At 40.4% G+C, this 26,565-nt stretch overlaps 1 protein-coding gene across 1 annotated transcript in view; it reads right to left on the reverse strand.

Moving 5' to 3' along the window:
* ULK2 (unc-51 like autophagy activating kinase 2) overlaps nucleotides 1-25,574 on the reverse strand; it is a 38,361-nt gene extending 12,787 nt beyond the window's left edge. Inside the window, exons 1-14 of the mRNA XM_010161414.1 lie at nucleotides 25,482-25,574; nucleotides 24,057-24,098; nucleotides 14,766-14,798; nucleotides 14,403-14,439; nucleotides 12,755-12,928; nucleotides 11,567-11,640; nucleotides 10,497-10,598; nucleotides 10,083-10,141; nucleotides 9,694-9,776; nucleotides 6,258-6,308; nucleotides 5,798-5,886; nucleotides 4,913-5,084; nucleotides 3,778-3,838; nucleotides 14-151 (exon numbers count right to left, since the gene is read on the reverse strand). Coding sequence (XP_010159716.1) covers nucleotides 14-151; nucleotides 3,778-3,838; nucleotides 4,913-5,084; nucleotides 5,798-5,886; nucleotides 6,258-6,308; nucleotides 9,694-9,776; nucleotides 10,083-10,141; nucleotides 10,497-10,598; nucleotides 11,567-11,640; nucleotides 12,755-12,928; nucleotides 14,403-14,439; nucleotides 14,766-14,795 — 1,070 coding nt within the window. The 5' untranslated portion in view covers nucleotides 14,796-14,798; nucleotides 24,057-24,098; nucleotides 25,482-25,574. The remainder of the gene's footprint in view (nucleotides 1-13; nucleotides 152-3,777; nucleotides 3,839-4,912; nucleotides 5,085-5,797; nucleotides 5,887-6,257; nucleotides 6,309-9,693; nucleotides 9,777-10,082; nucleotides 10,142-10,496; nucleotides 10,599-11,566; nucleotides 11,641-12,754; nucleotides 12,929-14,402; nucleotides 14,440-14,765; nucleotides 14,799-24,056; nucleotides 24,099-25,481) is intronic.
* Between the last annotated feature and the right edge of the window lie 991 nt (nucleotides 25,575-26,565).

The raw sequence follows: 26,565 nt of genomic DNA on the forward strand, positions 1-26,565 counted from the left end.
CCCCCAAACTCACCTGGGTGATCCATGGGGGTTTGACACAGGGCTGGCAGTAGAGGAGAGGTTCTGTTCTATGCGCTGGTAATTCCGTAGCTGAGTGGGAACCGGGATAGGCGCTGTTTCGCTGCGGGGGGATACTGAAGGTTGACAATGCCTGAAGTTGGAAGGTATGGAGACAGGAGATGAATATATGTAGACAGGTGTCTCTCCAAACTGCACCATTGTTGAAATTTCAAGCAAATCTAGGAACCAGGCAAATAAGCTGCTTCTGCACTCCCCACGTGCAGTATGATCTTAGCTCGTCATAATCCAGAGGAAGATCAGAAACTGTTGGTTACCAACTGCCTCTCTTACACTAGCTAGTATCGGCTCGAGCCGAGAGTGCAGCATGAGCTGAAGCACTCCGTCACGCATCACAGCAATCTAGAGATCCCTCCGACTTCCTGCCAAGCCGCCCGCTCTGTTTACCACGCTTCAAAATAGCGTTCTAGGAAAACTCACCGCGCTAAGAACAGGAAGTTCAGCAGCAGGGCTGGAATGTGTACAAAAGCCACTAAAGCACAGGCAGAGATATCCCAAGAGACATTGTGAACTTGCAAAAGGAAAACACGTTACGTAACCACCTCCTGACAAAACGACCAAACCCAAACACCTGAATGTTAATCCAGACCCAAACTGCAGATTAGCGTTACCCAAGTCCAACTGAAGCGGCAGTGACCTGGCTTACCTCCGTGCACTATCTGATAAGGGAAGGAAACCACCGCAACGCAATCACCAACACTTTTAAAGGAAGCCAGAATTCAATGGAAAGAATTTTCAACTAAAGGGCTTTTTGGAAGATAATCAGTTTAGTATCCTGGTCCTTTATTGATAACCTCTTCAGAGAAAGATTAGAAATTCTTAGAGGAAATGTGGAAAAAAGGTCTATCACAAGGTCTAGAAAACAAGCAGTTAGAGCACTCACTGCACAGCTACAGCTGAACAGAAATCTGGGTTTCTGACTGTATTTGTCCTATTCTCCTTGCTACCTCTGAGAATGAGCTATTACTTCCTAATACACATAGAATCATGGAATGGTTTGGGTTGGAAGGGCCCTTAAAGCCCCCCCAGTCCCAACCCCTGCCATGGGCAGGGACACCTTCCATAGACCAGGTTGCTCCAAGCCTCATCCAGCCTGGCCTTGGACACTTCCAGGGATGGGGCATCCACAGCTTCTCTGGGCAACCTGTCTCAGTGCCTCCCCACCCTCTCCGGGAAGAACTTCTTCCTGATATCTAATCTAAACCTCCCCACTTTCAATTTAAACCCGTTACCTCATGTGACACAGAACTTCCTTAGCAAAAAGCAAAAGGCAAGAACTTCATCCCTTTACTGTCACCCAGTTTCTAGATACTACAGACTGATTTGGAAATGAGCAGTGAGCACACAGCCGGTGGAAGGCCCGAAAGCTTCCAAGCAAGGAGAAGGCCGCAAGTGAAAACCACTCCAAGGCAGTGGGCAGCCTGCTACGACTCACACACACACTGAGGTAGCAGAGGCAGGCTCCCTAGGCCCGACCTCCCGGAGAGGAGAAGCAGATGATGTTTAAACCATAGCACCAAGGCTGAGGAGCCACGAAGGCACTTCAACTGTGAAAGTACTCGGCATGGAAAGTGCCTTTCCCTGCTCTCACACAGCCTTGCAGGTAGATACAAGCACGCCCTGTGAGCCATGAGCTCACTGTGGGCAGCACTGCCGTGTTTGCGTGGGGGAGAGGCACGGTGCAGTACCTGCCCTCCCATCAGAGCTCCCCAGCCCAGACCTCGGCTAAGCTCTGGTTGGGCACCCTCGAGTCTGATGTGGTTTGGTACTGGTGAGAGAAGATGCAGCACAGATGTGTGCAGAGCTGCATGCAAATCTTGTTTCTGTGAGAGCCAGAGAATAAAATTAGCCATTAACCACAGGAGAGCAAACTGCCTCCACCTATGCTACCCATCCGGGCTGGAGCCTGAGAAGCGTTACAGCTTCTTCTGCTGGACAAGGCAGCATAACTATAGGTACAATTCATTCTGTTTGATCACCTAAGCAGAAAAATTCACTGTTTCACAGGGCATAACCTTTTGTAATAAAAAAAAAGTCACATGCTATGAAAGAATATTTCTCAGAAAATAAAAAACAAAACCCAAAAGCAGCATCTTGTAGAATATCAGACACACACTCTGCTTCCTTCAGACCGTGCCCCAGGCAGCCAGTTACCGAATTTACTCAACCAACAATTAAATCAAGCTATTACAGTACAAATACCGAGAGTGTGAACAGTAGGCACCTGTTTCTAACCACATTTAGCTCTTAACATCGTAATGTACAGATAACGTAACCAGCACTTTCATAAAACCTGTCGCTCGAAAAACTGTGATGCCTGACAATCTAAAATAGGAGATTACAACGTATTTATACTATATTGCACATGGTCAATCCGGAGCAAATGGATCTTTACAGACATACCATCCCCATTATCTGCCCTTAAACATAAAAGGTAAGGCTAAAGCTGTATTGACAAGCCCACGTCAGCAGATTTCACAAACTGCACAAAGATCAGCACAAAGTAGGAAACTTTTCTTGTGACAAGCATTTCTAAACAAATAATGCTGACTCGCAGCCCTGTAGTATTAGCATAAGCCAAAAATACACCCAACATAATAGCTTTATTCCCCATTTAGCCACTCATCCTCTTTCTGTTTGTACTGAAAACATTATGAAATTCATTACTTGGTCAAACGACAAGTCTAATCCTTTTGTTTAGATATTACACAAGTAGTGAAACAGCATGATTAAGCTTTACATTTTCCAATATAATACAGGAAAGATTTCAGACACCACTGATGAATGTCAGTCCTGTTTTACACAATCAGAAACTTTGTCTACAACCATGTGGAAGAAAGAGGACTTCCTAACAGTCCTGCTGATGGAAAAGCTGCAATACATGTTTAGCTCTTTCATGTGGTTTTTTTTGGTATCTTGTGAAACACAAAATTCACAGTAACCACTTGCTCAGAAGCCACACCCAGTTACCAGGCATAAGGTGACCCAGCCTCCAGACACAAATCCATAGCAATCTGGGCTTTATAATTTTAAATGAAGACTGCACTGTGCTTCCTAACAGCAAAAAGGACAAGATAGTTATGTCTCTGAAGGTTCTGCTTTCAACCAGTTCAGAATTTAAAACCGACAAATGAATAATCTCTTTCCTTAAGTAAATCTTTTGGACATGTATCGCAGCCAGAACTTAGCTATGCAAGTCAGCTGTTAGAAGGCACTAAGTGTAGAGAGCCTGGAAAAAGCAGGTCTAGCTTCTATTTTAATTCAGTTGCCAGTAGCTACCCACAACTGAAACAAAAAAAACCCCACATATAGCAGATAACCTTTTGAAAAGGGAGGAAACACGAAGCTGACATCACGCGCACCTGTTAGCTGTTCCAGAAGCAGTACTTCGGGAAGAGGCTGAGGATGGTTTCTGTACAGTTCCTGAGCTTCCAGAAATAGTTAACGGCGACTGCCTGTGAAAACAAAAGCCATGTCAAAAACCCAGTTCTTCACAAAAGAAAAACCTATCTACTTTGCAGCAAAACGTTCTGAATTCAAGCTGTTTACATACTCACATTAAATTCAACTTGGCATATTAAAGTCCACAGGCAGAGCTGTGTAAACCCATCGCTGCTGAAAACCCAGCAACCCCTTCTACAGCTGCAGTGTCAATTTTAGAACATGAGACTTCTTTTGGATAAAGCTCAGCACACCTACCCTCCACACATCAAGAACTCGCTCGAAGCTCGCCTGCCAGCTGCTCCCAATGGCATATCATCTACAGTAAGCAGAAGAACACATTCAACACCCACGTCATGAGACAGAATTTAAAAAAAAAAAAAATCTCCAATATTACTGTTGTAGAAATAATCACTTCTGACAAACTTTTGGGAACATGTAAAAGTTTACCACTAACTGTTTTATGTATGAAAATACCTCAAATGTGACCAAAGACAAAAACGTAACTGGGAAAGGCTGTTCTTTAACAAGTTTTTTTGTTGTTTGCTTTTGTTGGTTTTTTTTGCTATAGTAATTAAAATAATTGTTAAGAGAAAACCATTGTTTAAAAGAACAAGGTATTAGCATTGGGAAATTGATAACACCACATGACAGAAACCCTTCTGAAATAGAGGCACTAATTCAACCAAGGCGTTAACATGATTAACTTGGTGGCACTGTACAGAAATCAGCTGACTAGCTTCCTAGCGGCAACTCGGGTTTGGAAGATGTCACAAAAGGGTCACGAGCTACATCCAAGCCTTTCTACTACATAAGCCCAGTTTGACACCTTACCTTTCACAGTAAACATTTGTTATGTTTTCACCTGCCCTTGTTTATTATCGAAAGCTCTCCAGCATGGTCTGTGAATGTTTCCTTAGCCTGGAACTCACAGTGCGTCTGCCTCCACTAAGAGAATCCTTGGGCTTCTTATCAGCAGTTGTTTACAGCTGATTCCTCTTCTACTGACAAACCCCATTATTTTCCATGGCATTAAATCACCATGGTATCTTTGGCAAATCCGGCTACTCAGCTGAAGGCGAAAACGCCCCAGATGGACACACAGGTAAACCAAACAGTCTCCCCTCACTCTACTGACAAACCCCATTATTTTCTGTGGCTTTAAATCACCACGTTATCTTTGGAAAATCTGGCTACTCAGCTGAAGGCGAAAATGCCCCAGATGGACACGCAGGTAAACCAAACAGTCTCCCCTCAAGGAATAATCAAACTAAAGAAATGAGTTCCAATGTGAATTGAGACACATTTAGAGAAAAGAGAGCCAAATAATAACAGGACATAACAGTATGTTGCAAGTGGAAACTGTTTTAAAGTGTAAAAATAAGGTTCTTACACGAGTGGTCTGAAGAGATATTGTGTGGCACAAGAACAAAGTCATCTGTGTCACAAGAGGAGTTCTTGCTACTGGTACTGGCAGAGTCTTTAGATACTTGAAGATAGTTAGGGGGACCCAATGGAGGGGAAGACAAATTTTCTTCTTGAATATGCTGCATGTCTGGCAGAGACTGGAGGGGGGTGGCAAAAAAGAAAGCAAAAAACCAAGAGTAAATCCAGTGATCCAGAACGTAGAATTGCTCTTTTAACTAGGAAGCTTCTAAAATAGGAATCATCACTAGCTTTGACCCCCCCCAAAAATAAAAAAATCTTGGGCTGCTTTTTGTTTCTTATATGTTTAGAAATACAAAATATAATTGTATTTGGAAAGTTCAAATACTGGATAATCCTACGGTGTCAATTTAGACCATTCTATGTTAAATAGGATATGAATTTAAATAATGGCAATTTATCCAATCATTCCCAAATGACAGAAATGCAGCTCTTCCAAATACGACATACAATTGAAGTCATCAGTTCATATCAGTGTAAGGGGCCTTAGACAAAAAGGCCAATTTAAAAATTATCTGTAACATGCATTACATTGCAAACCATATTAGCATATCTAAAGATCTGCTACTCCAGCATCTGAGTGTATACGTCTTTTTTTTCTGTAACAAAAAAGAACAACAACCCCCCACAAGAAATACAACACACAGAGCAAGAGAGAACCAAAATGTTAATGCCGTTGTTCTAGCAAAAGACAGGGGTATTCCTTACTCTGTGCTCTTAAAAAAAACATCTTACCCTGGACAAGGACTGAAAGATCTAAAATTCAATAATGCTTGGGTAAACATAACAGAAAATATTTTCTAGAGATTGCTCTGTAAAACAGCAAACTTACTGGAGGAGAAGCAAAACGGCACGAAGGAGAGCTACCACAGGAACTGCCAGAGACTGAGCCTGCGTATGTGGGCACCGGTACAGGACAAGCTAGAAGAGGAAAACACAGGGGGGAAAAAAGAAATGGGACTAAGATTTTGAAAGGCTGGATTTCAAACAAACTCATTTCCTCACTGCTTTTCATTCATAAACCCGAATACATGTTATAAGCACAGCACATCCTTAAACAGACAAGGGTATTTAAGTTCAGTTGAAATGCCAAAGGAACTAGTAAATAAGTATCAAATTTCAGTCTAGCATAATACAAAAAAGGATTCACTACTCAGCTTCTCAATAGAGCACAAGTCAGACTTGGGGAAATGCCTCATAAACTCGTAGTGTGATATTTGGCAGATCCTTCTCCGTTACAGCCCCCAACATTTGTCACTTACACCAATAAGTGGAAAACCAAAACGACTTACACTTTTTGACTGTTGAAATCTGGTCCAGGAAAGGGTGGTTGAAAAATGCTTCTGTAGAACAAGAAACAACCACCACGGTGAGTAAACGTACCAATGACATGGAATTTAGACTACACTGCAGAGGGTGATAAATGGTTGCCTTCCCAGAATCAATATTTCATAGCCAGAGGGCGAAGAGCTTATAAAAGATTAAAGCCTTCTATGTTATATGTTGCTATAGCGTTTGGAAAGGAAGCAAAAAAATCAATTGAGTAACTTCAAACAACAGCCAGCAAGGCAAATCGGACCGAATCACTGGAGGACATTTTATGACTGCACTTAAGGATCACGTACACAAGAAGCCTCCCTACACTCATCACGGAATGATGTTATGTGCAGTGTGATACTAACTCAGTTTTAATTTACTCTTCAAAACGCTGAGCATCTCTACCACCAAACACAAAGTATTTTCACTCCTGTCTTTCCCAAGGACTGATCCTTATTTTTCAACCTATTAATGCTACTCCTCAGGTGGTCAAATATCACAACACAGAGCAGCAGCCATTCACCTACCCACTTCCCAACAGCAGAACGCGACCTGTGCAGCCGGTTTACAGTTTAAAGCACAATTAAACACGATTTCTTTAACAATTTCCTCGATTAACCTGTTACTGCTACAATAGGAACATTTTCCTTTTGCCGTAAATGGGTAAGCCGAGGTGCATTTAACTGACAGCAGAACCACTTGGCTAGCAGTTTACATAGAAAGTTTTATTCTACAAGAAGCTAATTAGGAGAAATGGAGGGTTGGTAGAAGCCAGCTGCTGAGCTTTGTGAACTTAAATGTTCTACTAGTTGAGGAAAAACAATGCTGTTCATCAGACCTAAGCAAATAACAAGGAAAAAAACCATAAAAGAATCTGAGGCCTGCAGTATCTCCTCTTCCTTCAACACTTTCCTCCACCACCCGATAAGGAAGGGAGGCTAGCTGTAACACAGGAACAAGGTAATCATTAACTCTAACACGAGGATCAGGTGTTCTTGAGCTTTTGTACAACACCTGCTGTTCTACTTTATATTGCTGGAAGATCAACAAAATCCCCAGTGCTATTTTTACTTTAACAACAGGCCACTGGGCTCAGTTATACACTCTCCCTTTCACTCCCTTTGCTAAGCACATTCCAGAGCAGCCCCTGTGAGGCCCTTTAAGTGGCTCAGCCAAGGAAAACACGACTTTCATCACTCCTATTCTGCTTTCTATTTTTCTTTCTAAGCACAAATGCATTCTCCCACTCCCACAAACAATACAGTCGATTTCCCATCTTTGAAGAAACTGTAGGGATCAGCACAGCCAGAGTGTAAAGTGGAATCAATTACCCAAAGTCCATGTTTATTATGTATTAATTCTTCTAGACATACAGATTTATAACTGACCTTTGAATAATGTCACTATCATTTGGGATATCTTACCCAATTATGATGATACTTGCTGTATCTGACTTCTGCTTAAGCTTTTACGTACAGCAGTTAAAGCAAGTTTATTCAGTTACATCTACACACAAAAATCCATGCCTGGTTCTCAGAAGAACACAACACTTCAGTTATGCCAGAACTGATGGATGTTTTAAATTCAAAATTATTTTTAAAAGTTTCATGTTTCTTGGAGCAAAACATAGCAGGAATTGAAAAGGAAAAAAAAAATTACAGACAAGAGAGTCTTGAGCTTCAAGGAACTAAAACGCCTTTTGATTCCTCCATTCTCCACAGCCTAACAAACAGAGTCTTATCACAAACACACAAGGACCACATGTGATGAATGAGTCAATCTGTGTTTTTCACTGCTGCACCAAACCCAAGCTTGCACGCCTAACTGAAGGGCGACAGTGAAGCTTCATAAGCAGAAACAAAACCTGAGCACGTCCAACTTCTGGTTGGAACTCGCCATAGGAACTCAGTGTCACAAGAACAAATAGCTATGGTAAGGGAAGAACTAGGTCTTAGCTACAAAAAGCTTGAAGAAACTTTAAGGTTTAGGCTGGCTCTTGCCATTCCATAGTTTCAACTTAATGGGGTTTCCTGCTGCTAAAACAAATCTCAGTATAAAGCACATTGCTATGGTTATAAAATAAATACCATAAGTTTTTTCATTATTATTATCTAAGTTAAAGTAACTAAAAGCTTAACATTTCCTAGCAGCTATGATAAAACTGCAATAACAAATAGTGCTATACAACAAACAACCAGCATGAATAACATGACAGAAAGGATGTAGCTAAGAAGATCTGAACAAGATTTCACTTTATAGTTGTTGTTTTTTAAATATGTTGCCCCCCCTGAGTCTGCACTAAAAAAAAAGAATAAAAAGCATTACTACTTTTGCAGCACTACGTATCTAAAAACCCAGCAATAAAAAGGGTTTTCAGACTGAAGTGACAGCCAATCTGGCCAGTACAAGGCACACACAAATCTGAACTCTGCTCCTGACTAATTTTGTAGAGGCAACAGTTTCAGCCATTCTGCACAATTCAATAGTGCCGACTCGAGTCCCTGAAATCTTAAGAATTTAGAACAATGTTCTGCAACCAGAGATCTGCATCTAAAGAGAAAAAGCCAAACACAGCAGTAAACTGGAGCCAAACTTGTTCACTTTTGTTAAGGGGGTATACACCTACTCTGTACTAGCCTTAACTTCCCAACTAATTCAAATGCAGTTAAAATTCTAGGACTTATAAAAATACTATGACACAACAGTTATTTCTACTACTTCTTGCCTCAAAAAAAACCTCCAGTGAAAATATTACTCTGACATAAAGTGTCAACAGCTAGCAACACCTAAGTGCAGTCCTAGGAATTCATCTTTGCAAATATAAACAATTTTGATGTAACATCACATGTCTCATTGCCCTCAGACAGATACAGCTTTCAAGGTCAAATCAAATACTGACAACGTGTACTCTCCATTAATACACTCCTGGCATTTGCAGTTTGCAAGAGAAAGTAACAGGGAGAAAACATTTAAAGCAACTTCGCTTCCAAAGTGGGTTCTTCAGTACTTGTTACACTTCTGCAGCAAACACCACACGGAGATCAGAGATGCCTGCTCCCAGGCTGAAGCCCAAACAACAGTATAAGTAACAGAAACATGACTTGACGTAAAATTTAAGGGATATCAATTAACACTGTAGGCGAAAAAATAGGCCATGATTGAGGGAAGTAAACTAATTCGTATTTCATCACCCAACCACAAAGTCATAATCCACACACATCACTTAGCACTGACTGACAGTAGTTACCTAATGATTTATTTTGGCTAGCCTGCCTCTTAGGAGAGCTGAGAAGGAAAAAAAAAACCCCTCACTTTACATGTAATCGGCTGTAAAAAGGTCAAGACAATTATTCTGGCCACATGAAGAGAAGAAGAAGGAAAGTCAAGGCAGCAAAAGGAGAAGTTACATACCAAAGTCCATTCTATCTTTCTGGTTCCTCTGAAGCAAACCCAGCAGCAGGTCAGCCAGGTAAGCTGATGTTTCCCTAGGAATACTGCACACAAGAAGGAAAACATGCATTAGATTTCATGTATGCATGAAATAAAATGCGTAACGCATTAAATTTCAGGAAGGCGGCGTTCTGCCACATCCCTAAGACCTCGCTATACAGCGCTACAGCCTTAGTACACAGACGTTCAACTCAGCCAGGTACAATGAAGGCGACGTGAGTCACCAGTATCATACCACACCCTCCTCAAGATAGCAACATCAAGTATTTTTACGAATCCCAGGCATTCCCAAAGATGAAAACGTGTTCAATCAACAAATGTAAGTGACAGGAAAGGCCACGGTGACATACCTAGGAATCAAATTCCTGTTCTTTTCATAAAACATTCTCAAATCTTGAGGACTATTGGCCTGTCAAATAAAAATGTACATTAATTAAAGCTCAGTTCCATGGAGAAAATAGCTTCTGTACCTATGCACACATACACAAAAAGGAGGTTTTTGCATATGGGCATTAAAGGAGAAAACCCCAAGGACAGCCGTGACTTCAGTACTGCGTATCCTTACACATTTTCCCTGGATTGAACACACTGATAGCAAGACTAAGTACGAGCAACTTCTCCCTTGGTATCCTCAAGTGATCTGGCCTTCGAATCATCGACACTACACTCAGACATCACTACTTACTTCTGTTTTCATGGCTGGAAGGAAAAGCCCTAGGAACTTTCATGAGACTAAAAAGAGGGAAAAGGAAATGAAATGTTACCTGAAAAGGTGGTTTTCCAACAAGACACTGATAAATCACAGTTCCTATGCTCCACAGGTCTGCTTTAGCATCATAGTGTTGAGACATAATCACTTCAGGGGCCTGGGAAGAACAGCAGAATCTCAGAAGGGAAAACAAAAAAGCAAACCCACAGCAGTCTGGATTCTACAGTTCTTCTGTCAGAGCAGTATTAACAGAGCCACACTATTCTAAGACAAAATTAACATTTTAATCTGCATCATATGACTTGAAAGGTAGCAGTTCCATCTACAATGAAAGCTACATTTCAAAACCACAGAAAACTAGAAATGCTGATGTTCTGAAGAAAGCATCTAACCATCAGCACGGATGGGAATAAGAGCGTTATTTACGGGTTTAGGCAGTCCTCCTGGCGGATAAACAGCCAAGCATTTCGTAAGGAATAGCATTATCCCCATTTTACATATATAAAAACAAGCAAGGGAAAGCAAAAATGATCTTCCCATGAGCATACAGTACAGTACTGGCAGTGCCAAAGTCAAACAGTTCACTGTTCCATTGACTACCACACTAATTAGTAAAAATAATGGCAATTAACTCCAGATTGTTTTGATTTTTTTTAAAAGAACAAAACAAACACCACATGTGAGAGAATCCATTAAATAACTAAAATAAAAACATCAAGGGTTTTTTTTAGTGTAAAGCTCTTCTAGCCTGTATTTGATCACTTTTTATTTACTTAGGAACTGGGAAGGAGATAATGCCCTATTTCAAGGGAAAAACCCATGCTGTGTAAGTGGGAATGATACTACTTTGCCAAAATACTAATGCCAAGATGTACTGCCTTTTGTTTCTCAAAGATTTTTACTCCTTAAACTGCTAAGAAACGTTCAATGTCTCTCCGATTTTAGCAGCTGTGATCTCCACATCCCAAGACAAGAAGGGAGCTAGTAAAGCTATGGAAAGGTGAACTGCATCCTTCATTTCTGAGACAACGTGAGCACCTGCCAATCTGCAAGCAGCACGTTATTTTGTTCTGGTAGGGTAATGTTTGAGATAAGGACTATAATCTGAGATACACTGTCACTTACCATATACATAGGGGAGCCACACAGAGTTGCAGCCATCATGTTGCTATGCAGGTAACGAGCAAAACCAAAGTCAGCTATGTAAAGAAACACAGTTGTCAATGAAAAGAAAGATAATTTTCAATTTTTTTTCAAGTCTAGAAATTATCTGTCTCATTGAAATCTGCTACAATTCCCAGTTAAGAGAGGAAAAGACAGGTATAACATACAGCCAATCACACGAAAAAGTAAATTCTACGCTATGCGGAAAGAATCAGGTATTATCTTCCAAATAACAAGCCAAGAAACAGCAGTGGCATCATTTGCACGAACTGCTGCTCAGCCATCTCCCCAGCTGCAGAACATGCTGTCTGGCGTCAAAGGCAGTGGCTAAATATAAATGGTTCATTAAGAGTGATGAATATACATCTGCTTCAGTGAAATCACATCAGGTAGAAGTTTATGAAGTCAAGTTTCAGATGCATGAATTTTCCACATAGGCAAAAGCATCTGAAACGATCAAGTAAGGACAGCGAGAGAAGTTTTGTCTCCTCTGTGCTGTTTAGAAGATGGAGTGAGTTGGAACCGATCTCAGATTTTGGCTGAGCAAAAGCATAGAAAAGAAGCTTGTTAAAACCAAGGTATTTTTAAATGGACATTTAACAGACGACGAGAGATTAAAACTCCTGAAGTGTCCTCTGAAGAGGAGTTTTGTAGTGTCATGAACAGCTGACATCTCTCCCCAGATACAATGCCAAACCTCCATCTGCCAAAAATAGGTCATAACCTAAATTTCTAAACTTCCCAAATAACCCTGAGGATGGGCTACCACACACCCCCCCACACCATCTGGAACTGCAACTGCAGTCTCGCATGCATGGTTTTAAAATGGGCTAAAGGCTACTCGAACTTTCAAAGGTTAGAGATTTGTGTCTGATTAAAATAGTCGAATACCAGAAACATAAGTTAAATAAGTTCCTTCTTCCTGCAGATTTAATCATAAAGGTCTTTATGCCTCAATCTTTTTTATACTGAGAACCTGCATTACAGCATAAAGCTCATTGTTCTATACTTACTGTCTGGTTTGCATCAATTTAACGAACACCATATCCAGTACACCCTCTGCACTTGAACTACAAAAAGACACTTCTGCGTAGGGAAACAATCCAACAGTGATGATTTACCTTCACACCAGAGAAAAAGTGTATTTACCTATTTTGATGCGTATGCCAGTGACACTTGACTTCCTACGACTGGCGTAGCTCAACAAAATATTCTGTGGTTTAAGGTCCCTATGAATGATTCCTTTACTGTGCAGAATACGCATAGCTGCTGCAATCTGCTGGAGGAACACTCGGATGGTATCTTCACTAAGAGTTCCTTTAGCTGGAATTAACAGACATGTAAGCAGATAAGAAAATAATCATCATCATCTTTGGGCAAAAAGCAGTATTCTTTACAGTGATCAACTGAAAACAAGACAAATCATAGTGAGTCACATTCAGAATAATCCAATTTCCAGCATTTTTCTACAAATCCATATACTCAACGACACACACTTTTACACTAGCTACAATACTCTGAATTATCCGTTTTTACAGTAGTTGATTCAACTTGGTTGGTAGCATAAATGCAAAACTCCTCAATCACCATTAAATCCTAAACTTGCTAGAAAGGTAAAGGACCCAAGGAAATGACTTTCAGAACATTGAACATATCTATAATCATGGTACAGCCTGAAGCCATAAAACCTGTTTGTATTATGGGGATGCAGATAACCACTCTGCTCAAAAACTTCATCCATGCTAAAAGTTATTTTGAAGGGAAAAAATAAGAGGTACTTTTGAAAGTCTCTTCAGAAGGTATTATCTCATTCTGCAGTCTGAAAAAGCGGGAGCTGGATTATACTGCATGAGTCTTTCCAAGGATTTTAATGGGAAGTGAATTAGGCTTTTAATATGCACAGTTACCATAACAATAGCTGTTCACAAAAAGATTCCTTCAACACAGTGAGAAACAAAGGCAAGCAGGAGAATATTTTCATCAAGAAAAACATGAAGATTAACATCTCTGCTCAAAATCATGTTTGCAGTAAGAATCCGTTTGTCATGATTCTGTAACTTCTATCTTCACTTGGGGCAGAGCCATGTCGAAGGGTAAAATCTCTCCCAGGCCAGAACTGTCTCCTTATAGAAAGCATTATTGTATAGGGAATTCAGCACTTTTGAACCCACGTTTTGGAAAAGAAAGCAGGTGGAATCAAAAACACTAGGAGCAGCCCCCTAAATACAGCATTAGAAATAGAAACCCACACATTTCTCAGCGTGCTACTTATGGTGAGCTACATCTTCTCCCTCATTTACTAATAAGGGAATGTTACATTCATTTGTTTTGAAAGTAACAGCCACGAGCATTTTCTGTCTGTGCATTGTCTTATTCACCATCACTGCTACTCTGTGAAGGTTTTATTTTCAAATTTGAATGACTTTTTAAAACACTGGGAAATATTTTTTAAACAAATGCAAAACCTTATGTCTTCCCGCAGCTTCAAAATACTGTTTTCAAGTTCCCAGGGTGGCAGACAAACACACAAACACCACTCTGCTGCTGACCTTAAGTGGAGACAGAATACAACGCTAAACGGATTCTTGGTAAATTCAACTGCTTTTATATAGAGGGCACTCAAACATCACACCAGGGTGAACATGCATTATGGAATTGCAGATATTCCATGAACAGAAAAATATTTAAACCACGACAAAGAAAAAAATCTCAGAGAAACACCGACGCATTACAAGAATACAGAATATAAACATGCAATGCAATAGCTTCTTCATAGGGAAATACAGTCATCAGTTACCTTGTAAGTAATCGGCCAAATCCCCACCATTGCAATACTGTTAAAAAGAAAGGGTTTCAGTCAAAACACAAGCACTCAAATACTGCTATATAATTCTTACTTTGTAATTTTTTCATGAAAATGAGAAGATGCTTTCAAGCTGTTTGCCTTCATCAATACTTACAGCATCATAAAATGAACTGGATAAAGTTATGGAACAAGCACTGCGGATAAATTTAGTAGTGCACAGCAAATTAATAATCTAATTTTTAGAATTGCTTGCTTTAACAATTCATGGTTATTTTGCAGCTGTGCAAAGAAGTATTTTTGTCTAAAAATCATCTTTAAAATCAGCCAGAAACAAACATATATGTTCACACATACCTCCATTACCAAGAAGACAGAATTGGGCATTTCCTGAGAGAGAAGGAGAACAAATCCCATTTATGAATGTGACAAGACAAAGCCTTCAATACCTGCACTAACCAAGTGTAAGGTGAGATTTTTTTCCATCAGCTGATATACCTTATGTTAAAGTCACTGTTTTAGAGGATACAAATATGTGCATTCCCCACCATTAAATATTTCGCATTTTCATATGCATTAGTATACGCAAAGAAAAGTCTCCAGACAATATCCTGAAAACTTATCACCTGAAAGAGCATCATACAGCAAGAAACATCAGTTTCCACTTCAACTGTCTTGGACTGGTCTATCAACACCACCTCTACATTAAGGGCCCTTACAAATAAATACATTTTTGCTATCAGACATCACTAAAATCAGTCACTAACAGGACAGTAATATTTAGGTGCGGATATACCGTGCAGAATTAAAAACTGTAAGACAACTGGCTATGGCAAGCAGTTTTAAGGAGGAATTCCAAGTGTACCCTGCTTTGGGGTAAAACAAGCTTTGGTTCTGCCATCTGACAAGCTGAAGGTCAGTCAGAAATCACAGAGCAGTTACCTGTCTGGAATAAACCAATTCCCAAATGCTATTCTGCAGGATAATTAACTCAGGAATCGCGCGTACTTCTGTAAACTATCTCCCTCAGTGGTCTCTGGCAGAAGCATGTCCCTGCCACAGAGCTCAAAGCCTTATGGCAAAGGTGTGATTCGGTATGGCAGCCCTAGCAAGATTTTCCAAAGCACTGACCTCCTCTGACCTATCTGCAAACTGAATTCCCTCTTGTAACTGGGTGAAAGGTACTGAACGACAGATTAGATAACTTCTACTGTAAATTATCTACACACTCCACAAAAATGCAATAAAAATGCCTGGGCTTAAAGCCGATTGTAACAAGAACATTCACCCCTTTTCCAAATATTTATTTTGTGGGGGAAGAGAGAGCCTACCTGTCTATGCCAATCATCAACAGTTTTCCACAAAGTCCCCTGCATAAAACAGTGTTGCTGTGCCTACAAAGCTGAAGACACTTGGAGATCTTTTATATAGTAAAAGCCTTTTTTCCCCTCTGAGCTGCCTGAGTAAAACGAAAGGAAAGAACACAAAGAGCACTAGAGGGAAACATAAGGCAAGGGTTCAATAACCAGCAGGATGGTTTTAGTTATATAGTATGTTATCCCTTTCACTTGAAAAATACAGCAAAGGTTGACAGTTTGTGGGAAAATGTGTTTTTAAGGCCGCTGAAGGGAAGAGCGAGATGGCAGGGCACACAAGGGCAGCTACGCCCCAGCTGAAGTGGAACTGTAGACAGTCTGACTCAGTTCTGCTAACGGGCGTCACAAAAAAGTCCGAAGGGACATTACAGGGCAAAACAAGAGCTGTGAACTTCACCACCTTTCTCAGCACTTGTATTCAGACCTCAGCACATGCTCGATCTGACCATACTGGCAAGAACTACCACAAAAGTGTCATTTCAGGTCAGGCCAGGAAGCTTTAAAAAGAAAAATAAAAGCAAAAATGGGCCCATGGGCCCAGGCCAGGGAAACCAACTGCCCTAAATATCAAACACAGCACAGAGCACATGGATGGTACAACCCACTGAAGCCCATTTCTACCAATTCACCACAGACACTGATATCACTACAGGTAACTGCAGGAAGTATGCTCCAAGATGAACTGGACGTTTTAAGGTTAATGCCAGACTGTATTAGGCTGCTTCACTTTCTGGAAGCATTTAGCTTACCCACCCTGCCCTGTGTTACAGAAATGCATTTGAGGCTCTTTCCATCTCAGAACACCAAGCACATTTCAAATTTGTTTACATTTGGAAATTAGCTTCAAAGAAAGCAAGTTTCTAGGAACATCAGTCAAATCTGTTGGGAATGAAAGGCAAACTCCAAGCAATACAGATTATTAAAAGCAGCAGTAGATCACATTTCAGGAAGTCCCAGTTGTTCAGTGTTTCTGTAACAGCTGTGGCCAACATGGACCATAATTTGCAATCCTATAAACGCCTCAAAACCTAAGTGCATACATTAAAGCAAAGAAAGATAAGTAATTACTTGCTCTGTCAAGTACCGAAAATACATAATGATAAATGTTGTTTCTTTCTGCACCTTCCAAGACCCAAATGCACCTTCATTCAGGAACCCTCAAGGATGCCAAAACTACAACTCTGAGATCCCAATTTACCAAACTGAAAATTCAGCCAGCTGAGGATTCACTTCGCTTACAGGACAGCTGTGATGTGCAAAATAATAACACAGCTAAGCAGCATGGAAACTGTCCGTTCTCCAGTGACAAGAAAGGAGCTCAGCTAGTGGATTTCCACCCCAACATAGCAATCCCATGAATCAGAAATAGATGTTCCACAGCGTCAGCGCCTCCACTACACAACGCACTCTGTACAAGCCCAGCAGCTTATGGCAGTATGTAATGCTCAGCTCATGACAGACATTTATTCATCACACAACTAAGAGAATGTGTTTTCTGCATGCCCTTGGAAACAAAGTCCTTTCAAATGAAACTGTACTCTTCAGAAACACAGAGCTGATGGTCTGCCCTGTTGTACTAGCCCTCACCTGTTGAAAGAAAGCCATTCCTATGACTGCACCAGATTCCCCTCAAATAGCACTACTCATCTTCTTTTGACTGATAGTCTTGGTTAAACATAATCGAACAAATCACTGGGTTAAAATCATAGCAAGAAGTTCAGTGTGTTTCCTTACTGCAGCTTGGATAATCCTTTTTTATTAAATCAGCAGAGCAGATTACAAGTTTCACAAAGAGATTTTCCCAGACTGGTCAGAAGTCCTATCTAATCCGTACTGCAAAAGTAATATTCTGCACAGAACTGGTATCAAGCTCCCCGGCTGCATCTCATCCCAACTTTAACTCACAACCAAACACTTCTAAATATCCCACCAAGACAAGCTTTAGCGCAAAACAGCTGAAGTTGTTCATCCCTTCACAGTTGCTCAAATTTTGCATTACAGCTCCTGGCCAGCCTGACTGGGAATGTGATCTCCGTTTTGGGAATACACTCAGAAAACACAAGTCAAATCCGTAGACATTTTTCCCCCTTCTAAATTATTTTGCTGAAAAATAAAACTATCCCTATCATCGTTCCCTAGACTTGTGATCTCTGTTGACTTGCTGAGCAAAGCGCTCAAAAATGAAAAGATTAGTAAACCAGCATGTTTCAGAGCTAACATTCAGGAATAAAGCTGACCTAGCAAGCTATTTTAAACTGCTTCTTGAAACAGATAACAGAGCTTTCAAAAATGTACGTTGATCTACAGATCATAAAATTACTGCAGCTGGGGTTGTTCTGCCCTACACCTCTACCTAGAAAAGTAATCAAACAAAACAAATGTATGTTGTGTTGCAACAGTTACGGAACAGTTTTGCCCAACCTGCCTTGCTTGGGTGCTTGAAGTTTTCTTGACAAAAACCTACTTTTACTCCGTATTATTAGTCTAGGTTTTACTTGCAAGTTTAAGTAAAAGATAGCAAAGGTTAATAGGAAACCATTTTACAATTCTGAAAGCTAACAGTTAAACCTAATAAAAGAGATTAAGAGGCAACGTATTTGCCAAAACTCGCTGTGTTTTAATCCCAGACTTCCAAGAGTTGTCTCAGGGGATGTGAAGTTCCAACCCAAATCACTGGCTCAGCGCAGTAGTTCCATTTAAAAGACATTAATTGAAAAAGAAGTCAAAACATCCATGGTTACTTCTGACAGCTGTTGCTAGAACTCCAGCATATTGGCAGAAACACACCCTAGATTCCTTTCTGTTAGGAAGTGCTCCTTTAGAACAAGCTGAAGGTTTGGAAGGAGCTGCCAGAGCAGAAACTGTGGCAAATACATAGTTACTATGTTTTTGCTCCAAGTCTGCAGATACTGTTTAGCTGCAGTTTATGGTCGGAATCCCAAGAACATGAGAGTTCACAGCTTACACACTGCTATTATCTGATAATTTTTTTGATATGTTAATTTGTGCTATATCTGCTTTAATTTTTTTGGCCAAGAATACTTTTTTTTTGGGAGTGTTAAATACATTTGGCAAAAGTTCTAATGATTTAGTGAAAAAAGACTGGTCCAGATCTTTTTAAGGCTGTTTCCCACTGTATTACAGATACTCTCATTTTGCTTTTTGCTTTGTGAATTCACCACAGCACCAGCTTCTAACATGTTCAGCTCCTATCATGTCTGAAGGACTGAACATTTTGTTAGTTCTGACTAAATGTTAAGTCTCAGACTAAATGTCACTTGACTTGTGCCTGTAGGATTCAAATAGCGTGCACGCTGCCAATTATTCACATAAAAGAGCAATCAGCCACGGAGAAATGCACCACAGCAGGCGTATCGCTCTGTGATGTGAAATGCTGTACTTAACTGATACATATGGGAGGCAGTGAGAGAGGCTGGGGCACAACACAAAGGAAAGGCAACACTGTTCACAACACACCAAATACCTAACACGCTCGCATACTAGAAGATCTTCTGAAATAGTTTTGAAATACAAATTACAGCATCTAGGCACGGCAGGTAAGCTAAGGACTGTGTAGTAACACCAACTGTTTGGTTCTGTGGGCCAAAACAAACTCTAGCTGGTTCTCCCTAACCTTCAGCACCTACACGGACGTCATTCCTTGCAGTCCAACATTGTCGCAGCCAACCTCCCAGCTGGCATCAGCTGCCAGGTAGTATTTCAAAACCTTTACAGTTTCTGCAGGGCAGGGTTTTGCTTTTTATTGGAGAACTTGTCTGAACGGCATGTTTTCATATGCCTGTTTCCACACACTGTAAAGGATGGATACGGACAAACACAAAGGTCTTGATCAGGGAGCTGAGGGAAAAACTAATGCTACTGAGACATCCTCATTCAGAAGAGGGCAGTTCAGAAACGGCAGCACTGAGCATACAGAGGTAAAGCTGTGAGCACACACCAGAATGCTCAGAGCAAATGCCTCAAGAAACATGCAATAACTACCAGACCAACTGGAGTCCTCAGGTAAATCCATCAGCAATATTTAATTCCAACTGGTAAAGCAACAGGTACAGGGAAATATGGCTCCTTCCATAAGTATCCCTAGTAAGAACCATGGGTGCTCGTGTTGAAGTAAAGGCTGTAAGTACCAGAAGGACCACTGGCTTTGTTCCCACCAGCTTTCGCTGCTCTCAAGGACAGCGGAAGCAGCTGCAGTTATTCTGTCTGCTACGTACCAATGAGCTAAGACAAGAAACAATTTCTGTCCAGATACCGTTTCTCCAATAACACACTAGAAATTAGTTCTCCCTAACCTACTGTTCAAATAGCAAACTTCAGGCTCCATACAGCAAAGACATTAATTCATTCTTCTAAAATGCTATCTCCAAGATGCACTACAGGCTTTCATTCTGACGGCTGACATTCTGAAGAGGGTTTGAATTAAATTATTTGCTAAAACAGGCACTGTCTGGCACTGTGTAAGAGATTAGTTCTACTCAGCACACACTTGGGATCATGAACTGCACAAAACTGTAAATTCATGTCCTAAATATAGCACATTCCAAATAACTTACAGATACCTTCATACTTCAGTAGAATATTTTACCCCAGGTCCTCGATGTGCTCTGTGCTGGTGAGTTAGAGGTTATTTTAGACTCTTTTTAGCGGGCTCCATTTCCCCAATTAACAGGACTCAAGATTAATCTTCTTTTGCCGGATGAACAACACCCCACAGCACCACCACGGGAAAAGAACTGCCGCCTTATGCCATTTTAGAGATTCAAGAGTTTTTTTTTATTCTTGAATGAAAATTGCCCAAGCAGATCAGCAAAAATGTCTCAACAGGTTCCATCTTGTTATCCATCTATTATACTCAGGGGTTTTTTATTAAGCATTTCACTTAATGAAAAAATTAATTTCACATTTAGAGGTTTCAGAGCCCTATTACTGCAAAACATTTGCCTCTCGGAGATGAAGAGTTCATGTTTAAGCATCTCCTCAAACACTTTCCATCTTAGAACCACTGTCCCTGCTCCCTGGTGCGGGCAGATCCCCGGCCTTCTGAGACGGCACCACCGCCACCGATACGCTCTGCTTACATAAAATGCTTAACTGCAGATCAAACCTGCCAGTGTTCCATGTAACCACCTTACAGAAATCAAGGGCAATTATCGTGCTGGCACCAGAACAAAAGATTCTCTCTCTGACCAATGCACACACGGCATTAACGGCACAGCAATTCATTCGGGTGTGTCTCCAGATGAATGGGCATTTCTAGTAATCCAACTTAGTGGACCCACTACTAAGTAACATATCAATCTCAGAAGACGGAAGCAACAGCAGCGTAGGTAGATGTTCCCAGACTATCAGTACAATGTCTCACAAGTTCTCCTTGGATCTAATTAAAACCCTGATAGCGTACGTATCTTTATTACACTGACTTGTGCGACTGGTCACACAGACCATGCAACAGGAGCGTAACCATAAATGAACAGAGATGAAAGGGAAGGAAGGAATCTACCTCCTGTGCAAACAATTCCCAATGAAACCTTTTGCAATATGTAAAATAATAACTACCCTTTCATTCTCAAACTTAAAAGATACATTCCAAATTGCTATGCAGCAATACAGCTTTAATCTCCAAGTACTGCCATTAAGTACAGATAATTTCATTTAATATTATGAGATGTAAAAATATTTATTCTTAACTGCTATTCATTTACACTTTTTTTCCCACTTAGTTTTGCCACTCACATTGCACACCATCACATCTACCTGAAAATTCGGTACAACAGTAAATTCTGGGGTTATTCAGCTAAACGGTCTGCCAAACAGCACGTCTGAAACATGAGCCTTTTCTTATTTCAAACTGTCTGAGGTTAAGAAAAACTTCAGACCACCAGAACCATAAAAATAAAACAGACTCCCAGTCCCATTGAGAACTTCCTACTGTGACACAGACTCCACTGGCTCCAGCACTGAGGGAAAAAACCCACCAGCTCCTGTAACTTAAAAATTGCTTGAAATCCTAAAGTCTTATCTGCTGTACCATATCACTCTGTTCACAATACTGTGGCAAACAAAAAGGGAGGTACACGCTACAACATGAAATGCTCAAGAAAATTAGTAGGTGTAACAGCCTACGAGACATGTGAATGCCTTGCATAGTGTTCGTTCTTGCTGGGTTATAAATTAATGTAATCATACAAGCTAATGATGTATAATATTTCAGAAACACAGCCCTGTGCAGAAAGGGAAAAGCTTATTTGTGCAAGTGTCGCATTCTTTAGACCCTATTTTGCAAAGCAATTTCTTGTGTAGAAGTAGGTTCATACTGCCAAGCTTTATGTTGGCCATGAATGCATTTGAAATACATCCAAGGTATGAGACAGGTTTTCCCTTCTCTTTGCTTTAACTGTTCGTATTATTTAAATCCAATAGTCAAGGACAAGCAGGAACACCTCCTTATCAAATGGAGAATACACACTCTAAGGGCACCCTTCCCTATGGCAGAAAAGCATAAAATCTTGTTTTAAAATAACCTTAAGGTAAAGAAACCATAGGCAAATGTACAGCTCTGTCCTCTCTTCCCTTGCTGATGTTCCGTGCTCAAATTAGAAGGACCAAGAGCCTCTCCAAAGCGTAGAAGACACGCAATGTTATCATCAAAATACATATATAGTAACTACCCTCAGGTTGAGCTGCAAAGCTTAGTAAGTAATCTTCACACAAAAACAACTGTAAATGATAAATCTGAAATTCAGCTGCTAACTCACACACCAACGCCCTCAGTCAACAATTCCAGTTTTCTTTTAAGATGTCTGGGCATACTAAATTTAGGATGCTGAGATATTATTTCCACTTAGCAATCCTCAGGAAAGCCAGGTCTCTTCAAGAAGCACAAGAAACTATACTTTCCCCTCTCAGAGCAGCTAACGTCATTCAAACCACAGCGTTCGGAAGGAGGAAAAACAGAGTCTGTACATCCAAATGGGAAGTTGGGACATGCAGTCTGTTACACCATGAACACCATCGCCTTGTACCAAGAGGCAACAGACGTTAGCCAATGTCCCGTAGCGCTACACACAACAAAACCCGAGCCTGCCTAGCAAATACTCTACAAACCGAGATTTCTACAGCTACACAGACACACGTGTACACTGAAAACCTTTTAGGATGCAAATGCGTAAAGACAGAACATGCTGAAGAACGTCAAAACATCTATTTTACATTGTTTTAACGATGCAGTGCCCCAAGGGCGGTTCTTAGAGTTTTTTATAAATGTAACTCTGGATTTAAGATTAGAATTGAGCCCAGGAGATAAATGTATACTTCTTATTCAAGCAGAACAATTGGCTGCATAACCTACATCACGTCATATTTAGCTTAACTCAACATTTGCAGGCCTTAGGATACAAAAAATGTATTTCATGCTAAGTAGAATACACTACTCTGGATATGCTAGAAAACTAATTCCTCCACCTTATCAGGCAGAATCCTGGGAATAAAAAGAGGAAGACAATTTGAAGCAATTTAATACTTATTTCTCCTACTTGAGAATACAGAAATGGCTGCTTGGCTTTTATACTTGATTCTACCCTCTGGAACACAGGCAACAGCAATATATACATGCGTAATCACAGTCTTCTACTTCCTTCAGTTCTTTCTCACCGTGACACAGGGCTACACAATACATTTCTTTGTTACAGAGATTTCAAAGATGCTGCTCCTTTTCTACACCAGAGTATTTTAAGTTCTGTTGACTTCTTAATGTCACTTGCTTCATCCATTCAGATCAACTCCCACTAGTACATTTCCCTTCAGGTGTATTCAGCTGTTATCCACAAACACCCACTTTCCAAATCAATTACAGGGTCAAGGAAACAAGGCTGATTTCAGAGGAATAGTTACTGCCACCAACAGAGCTCCCAGCCCACCCAGATGATGCTTTTTCTCTGGAGACAGGACCAAACTACACCAACAGCCACTTGCCCCTGCTGCCTGGAAGTAAACCGTATTTCTGTCTGTTTTCCACCCCAGCTGCGCATCCTGCTTCTTAGAAAGGGCCGATACAAAGTAAGCGCGTAGCGTGTTGAAGATGAGAGAACACCCCAGCCACTGCTAGGGAACTGGCTTTCCTTTTCTAAATACCAAACTGATTATAGCAACAAAACATACGGCCATTCAAAACTGTCTACTCAGCATACACGTATATGCATTATATTTCATAAATAAATTTTAATGAAGAAAAAAGCATCAAAATATATTTTACCTGGACATCATAGAGAGCTACGATGTTCTCGTGCTGAAGTTCCTGTAAAACAAAGTACCTGTATTATGGAAATAGCCTATTATTGAATTTAGTATGCTAGGTGATAATCAAAGAAAACCCAATTTTACAAAGAGAGGATAGCATCTTTTTCAGACCATCTGATGGAATTTGGAGGAAATCCCAGCTATTTAGACAATATGTACAGGAATAGGAAATTAGGCAGTATCGCCAGAGGCCGTAAAAACACTTGGTTTGAGAACTTACTTTCTACATCTTGTTACAGAAAGTATTACAGCACAAAATCCTTTAATGAGTACTAAAAACTGACTAAATCTAATTTTGTAGTCTCGCACAGTTTCTTGCTCGGCGGTAACCAACTACATTATGTTCAAGTCAGCCTTAGCTTTGATTTCCTTTCTATTGTCAAATGCAAATAACATCCAATAAAACTCACAGGACAGCTCATGCAATCGTTTGTAACTGCTCAAAAAACCATCTGTCTTTGCTAAGTACTTGCAGCACACTAATATACCCAACACTACAATTTCTGGTATACAATAAATACACTAGAATATGTGTGTATCAGTAAATAAAACAGTGACATATCTCAAAAAGTTGGGAAATGCGGAAAGAAAGCAGCACTAATTATTACTGCAAAGCTATGTAAAATGAGATGCGGTGAATTCATCGATGGATAAGCCTTTGAGCAACTTGGCCTAGTGGAAGGTGTCCCTACCCATGGCAGGGGGGTTGGAACTAGATGATCTTTAAGGTCCCTTCCAACCCAAACCATTCTATGATTCTATGCTTCTATGGTTCAGAGAGTGGAGAATTCTAAGAGACCATCCAAGGAGACGTTTCCGTAAAACAGCATTGAAAAACTAAACGACGGTCTATTTTATTTCCATCGTTAGAGCCACACTACACATTTTAAAACCAATTAACACAACTCAGAAGTGGGAAGACTACTTCAGGAGAAAAATTCAGCATGCCAATCTTAGCTTTCGAGGCGTCTTTGAGCAAAGAAGATGAAGAAAGGTAGGAGACCAACGTTTTACCCTCAGCTATGACTTTTGCTGTATGCTCTGCTTGGGCAAGGTGCCACATTAGCCATCCTGAAGGACAATATTCTCTACATGTGCAATATGCAAAGCAGAGACTGGTTCTAAAACAATTGTCCACTTTTAACTCCAAAATCATACCTGTAACCTGTTCTGAGACTGTCTCCAGAACTAAAAAAAAAAAGTATATTTTTCTTTTTTTCTTGGTTTTCCTAGTTCTGGATATGTCCTGGAACTAACAAAGAAACTAAAGGCAGTGTAGCAATTACTGTGATACTACCCATGACCTGTAATCAACTAGGTCAAAAGTCTCTTTTTCCTTTTCAAGTAAAGCAGCTTTAAAAATCACTGCAAATTAACATACCTTTAAGATTTTTATTTCTTTTCCAAGCAGGATTTGTGACTTTGACAAGTTCTTTTTGTTAATGCTCTTTATGGCTACTTCCCAATCAGTTTTCTGGAAGCAAACACACATATAAGCATTGTCAGTTTTATATTCATTTAAAACTTTATCCACTAACAACCAAGTAGTAAAGCTCTGGAGAAGAAGTTGCGAGACCACCCCTACTCTACCCACCAGTGATTACTACATCACATGACAGCATCAAGAGCTATTTCATTCCACTATAGCTCAGACAGCTATTAATATCCAGCTGCAGCTACAGTGCATTTTCGTGGATTCAAAAGCATTTTAAAAAAAAAAGTAAGCTATCATATCCCATATATTGCTTGATAGTGGAGCTATGTATGTGCTTCTTACTCCTCTCTCAATGATCAAGATACTTTTACTGTCCTTTATGGGCTTCCCATCTTCAGCCTTCTTATGCTCTACAGCTGAAAACAGCACAAGAAAACATCTGGGGTTTGCAAGTAAACTTATATACTACCTATTTATATATTATCTAAAAATAAATTGCCTATTTATTTATAAGGTGGAAGCATCTCCACTGGCCTTTAGAGTTTATTTTGCCTTTTTTTGTTTTTTTTTTTAACCCCAAAAATCACTGCACTGTGCCTCTCCGAGTTCCAAGCACTGTCCTCGTGCTCCAAGAGGATAAATCTAAGGAGTTGTTTTCTGGAAAGCAGAGCACTTTAGGCACCAACACCAGAATAAACTCTCTCAGCATCAAGAAACCATAACGTAACTATGAATATCCGCGGTGATTAGCTAAGCCACGCCAGGAAACCAGACACCCCTGAATTTAAGAAATCTTCAGCCAATCCCAAAGGAGACAATTTTCCATTAGATCCCTCGTTATCCAGCGAGATAAACATGACCCTCCTGACAAACAAAGGGCTCAGCCTCCCGTACAGCTGCAACTCTCCACTCGCCGTTATGTCAGGGAGCTGCCAAACAGCAGAGAGGAGAGGTGGGAACGCAGATAGGTTGGGGGGAAATAAAGGGTTTATGGAGGCCGGGAGGCGGCCGCTCGGCTCTCGGGCCGCCG

The sequence above is a fragment of the Eurypyga helias genome, unplaced genomic scaffold (genome assembly GCF_000690775.1).
Source record: "Eurypyga helias isolate BGI_N326 unplaced genomic scaffold, ASM69077v1 scaffold2321, whole genome shotgun sequence".
In the NCBI taxonomy this organism is placed as follows: domain Eukaryota; kingdom Metazoa; phylum Chordata; class Aves; order Eurypygiformes; family Eurypygidae; genus Eurypyga; species Eurypyga helias.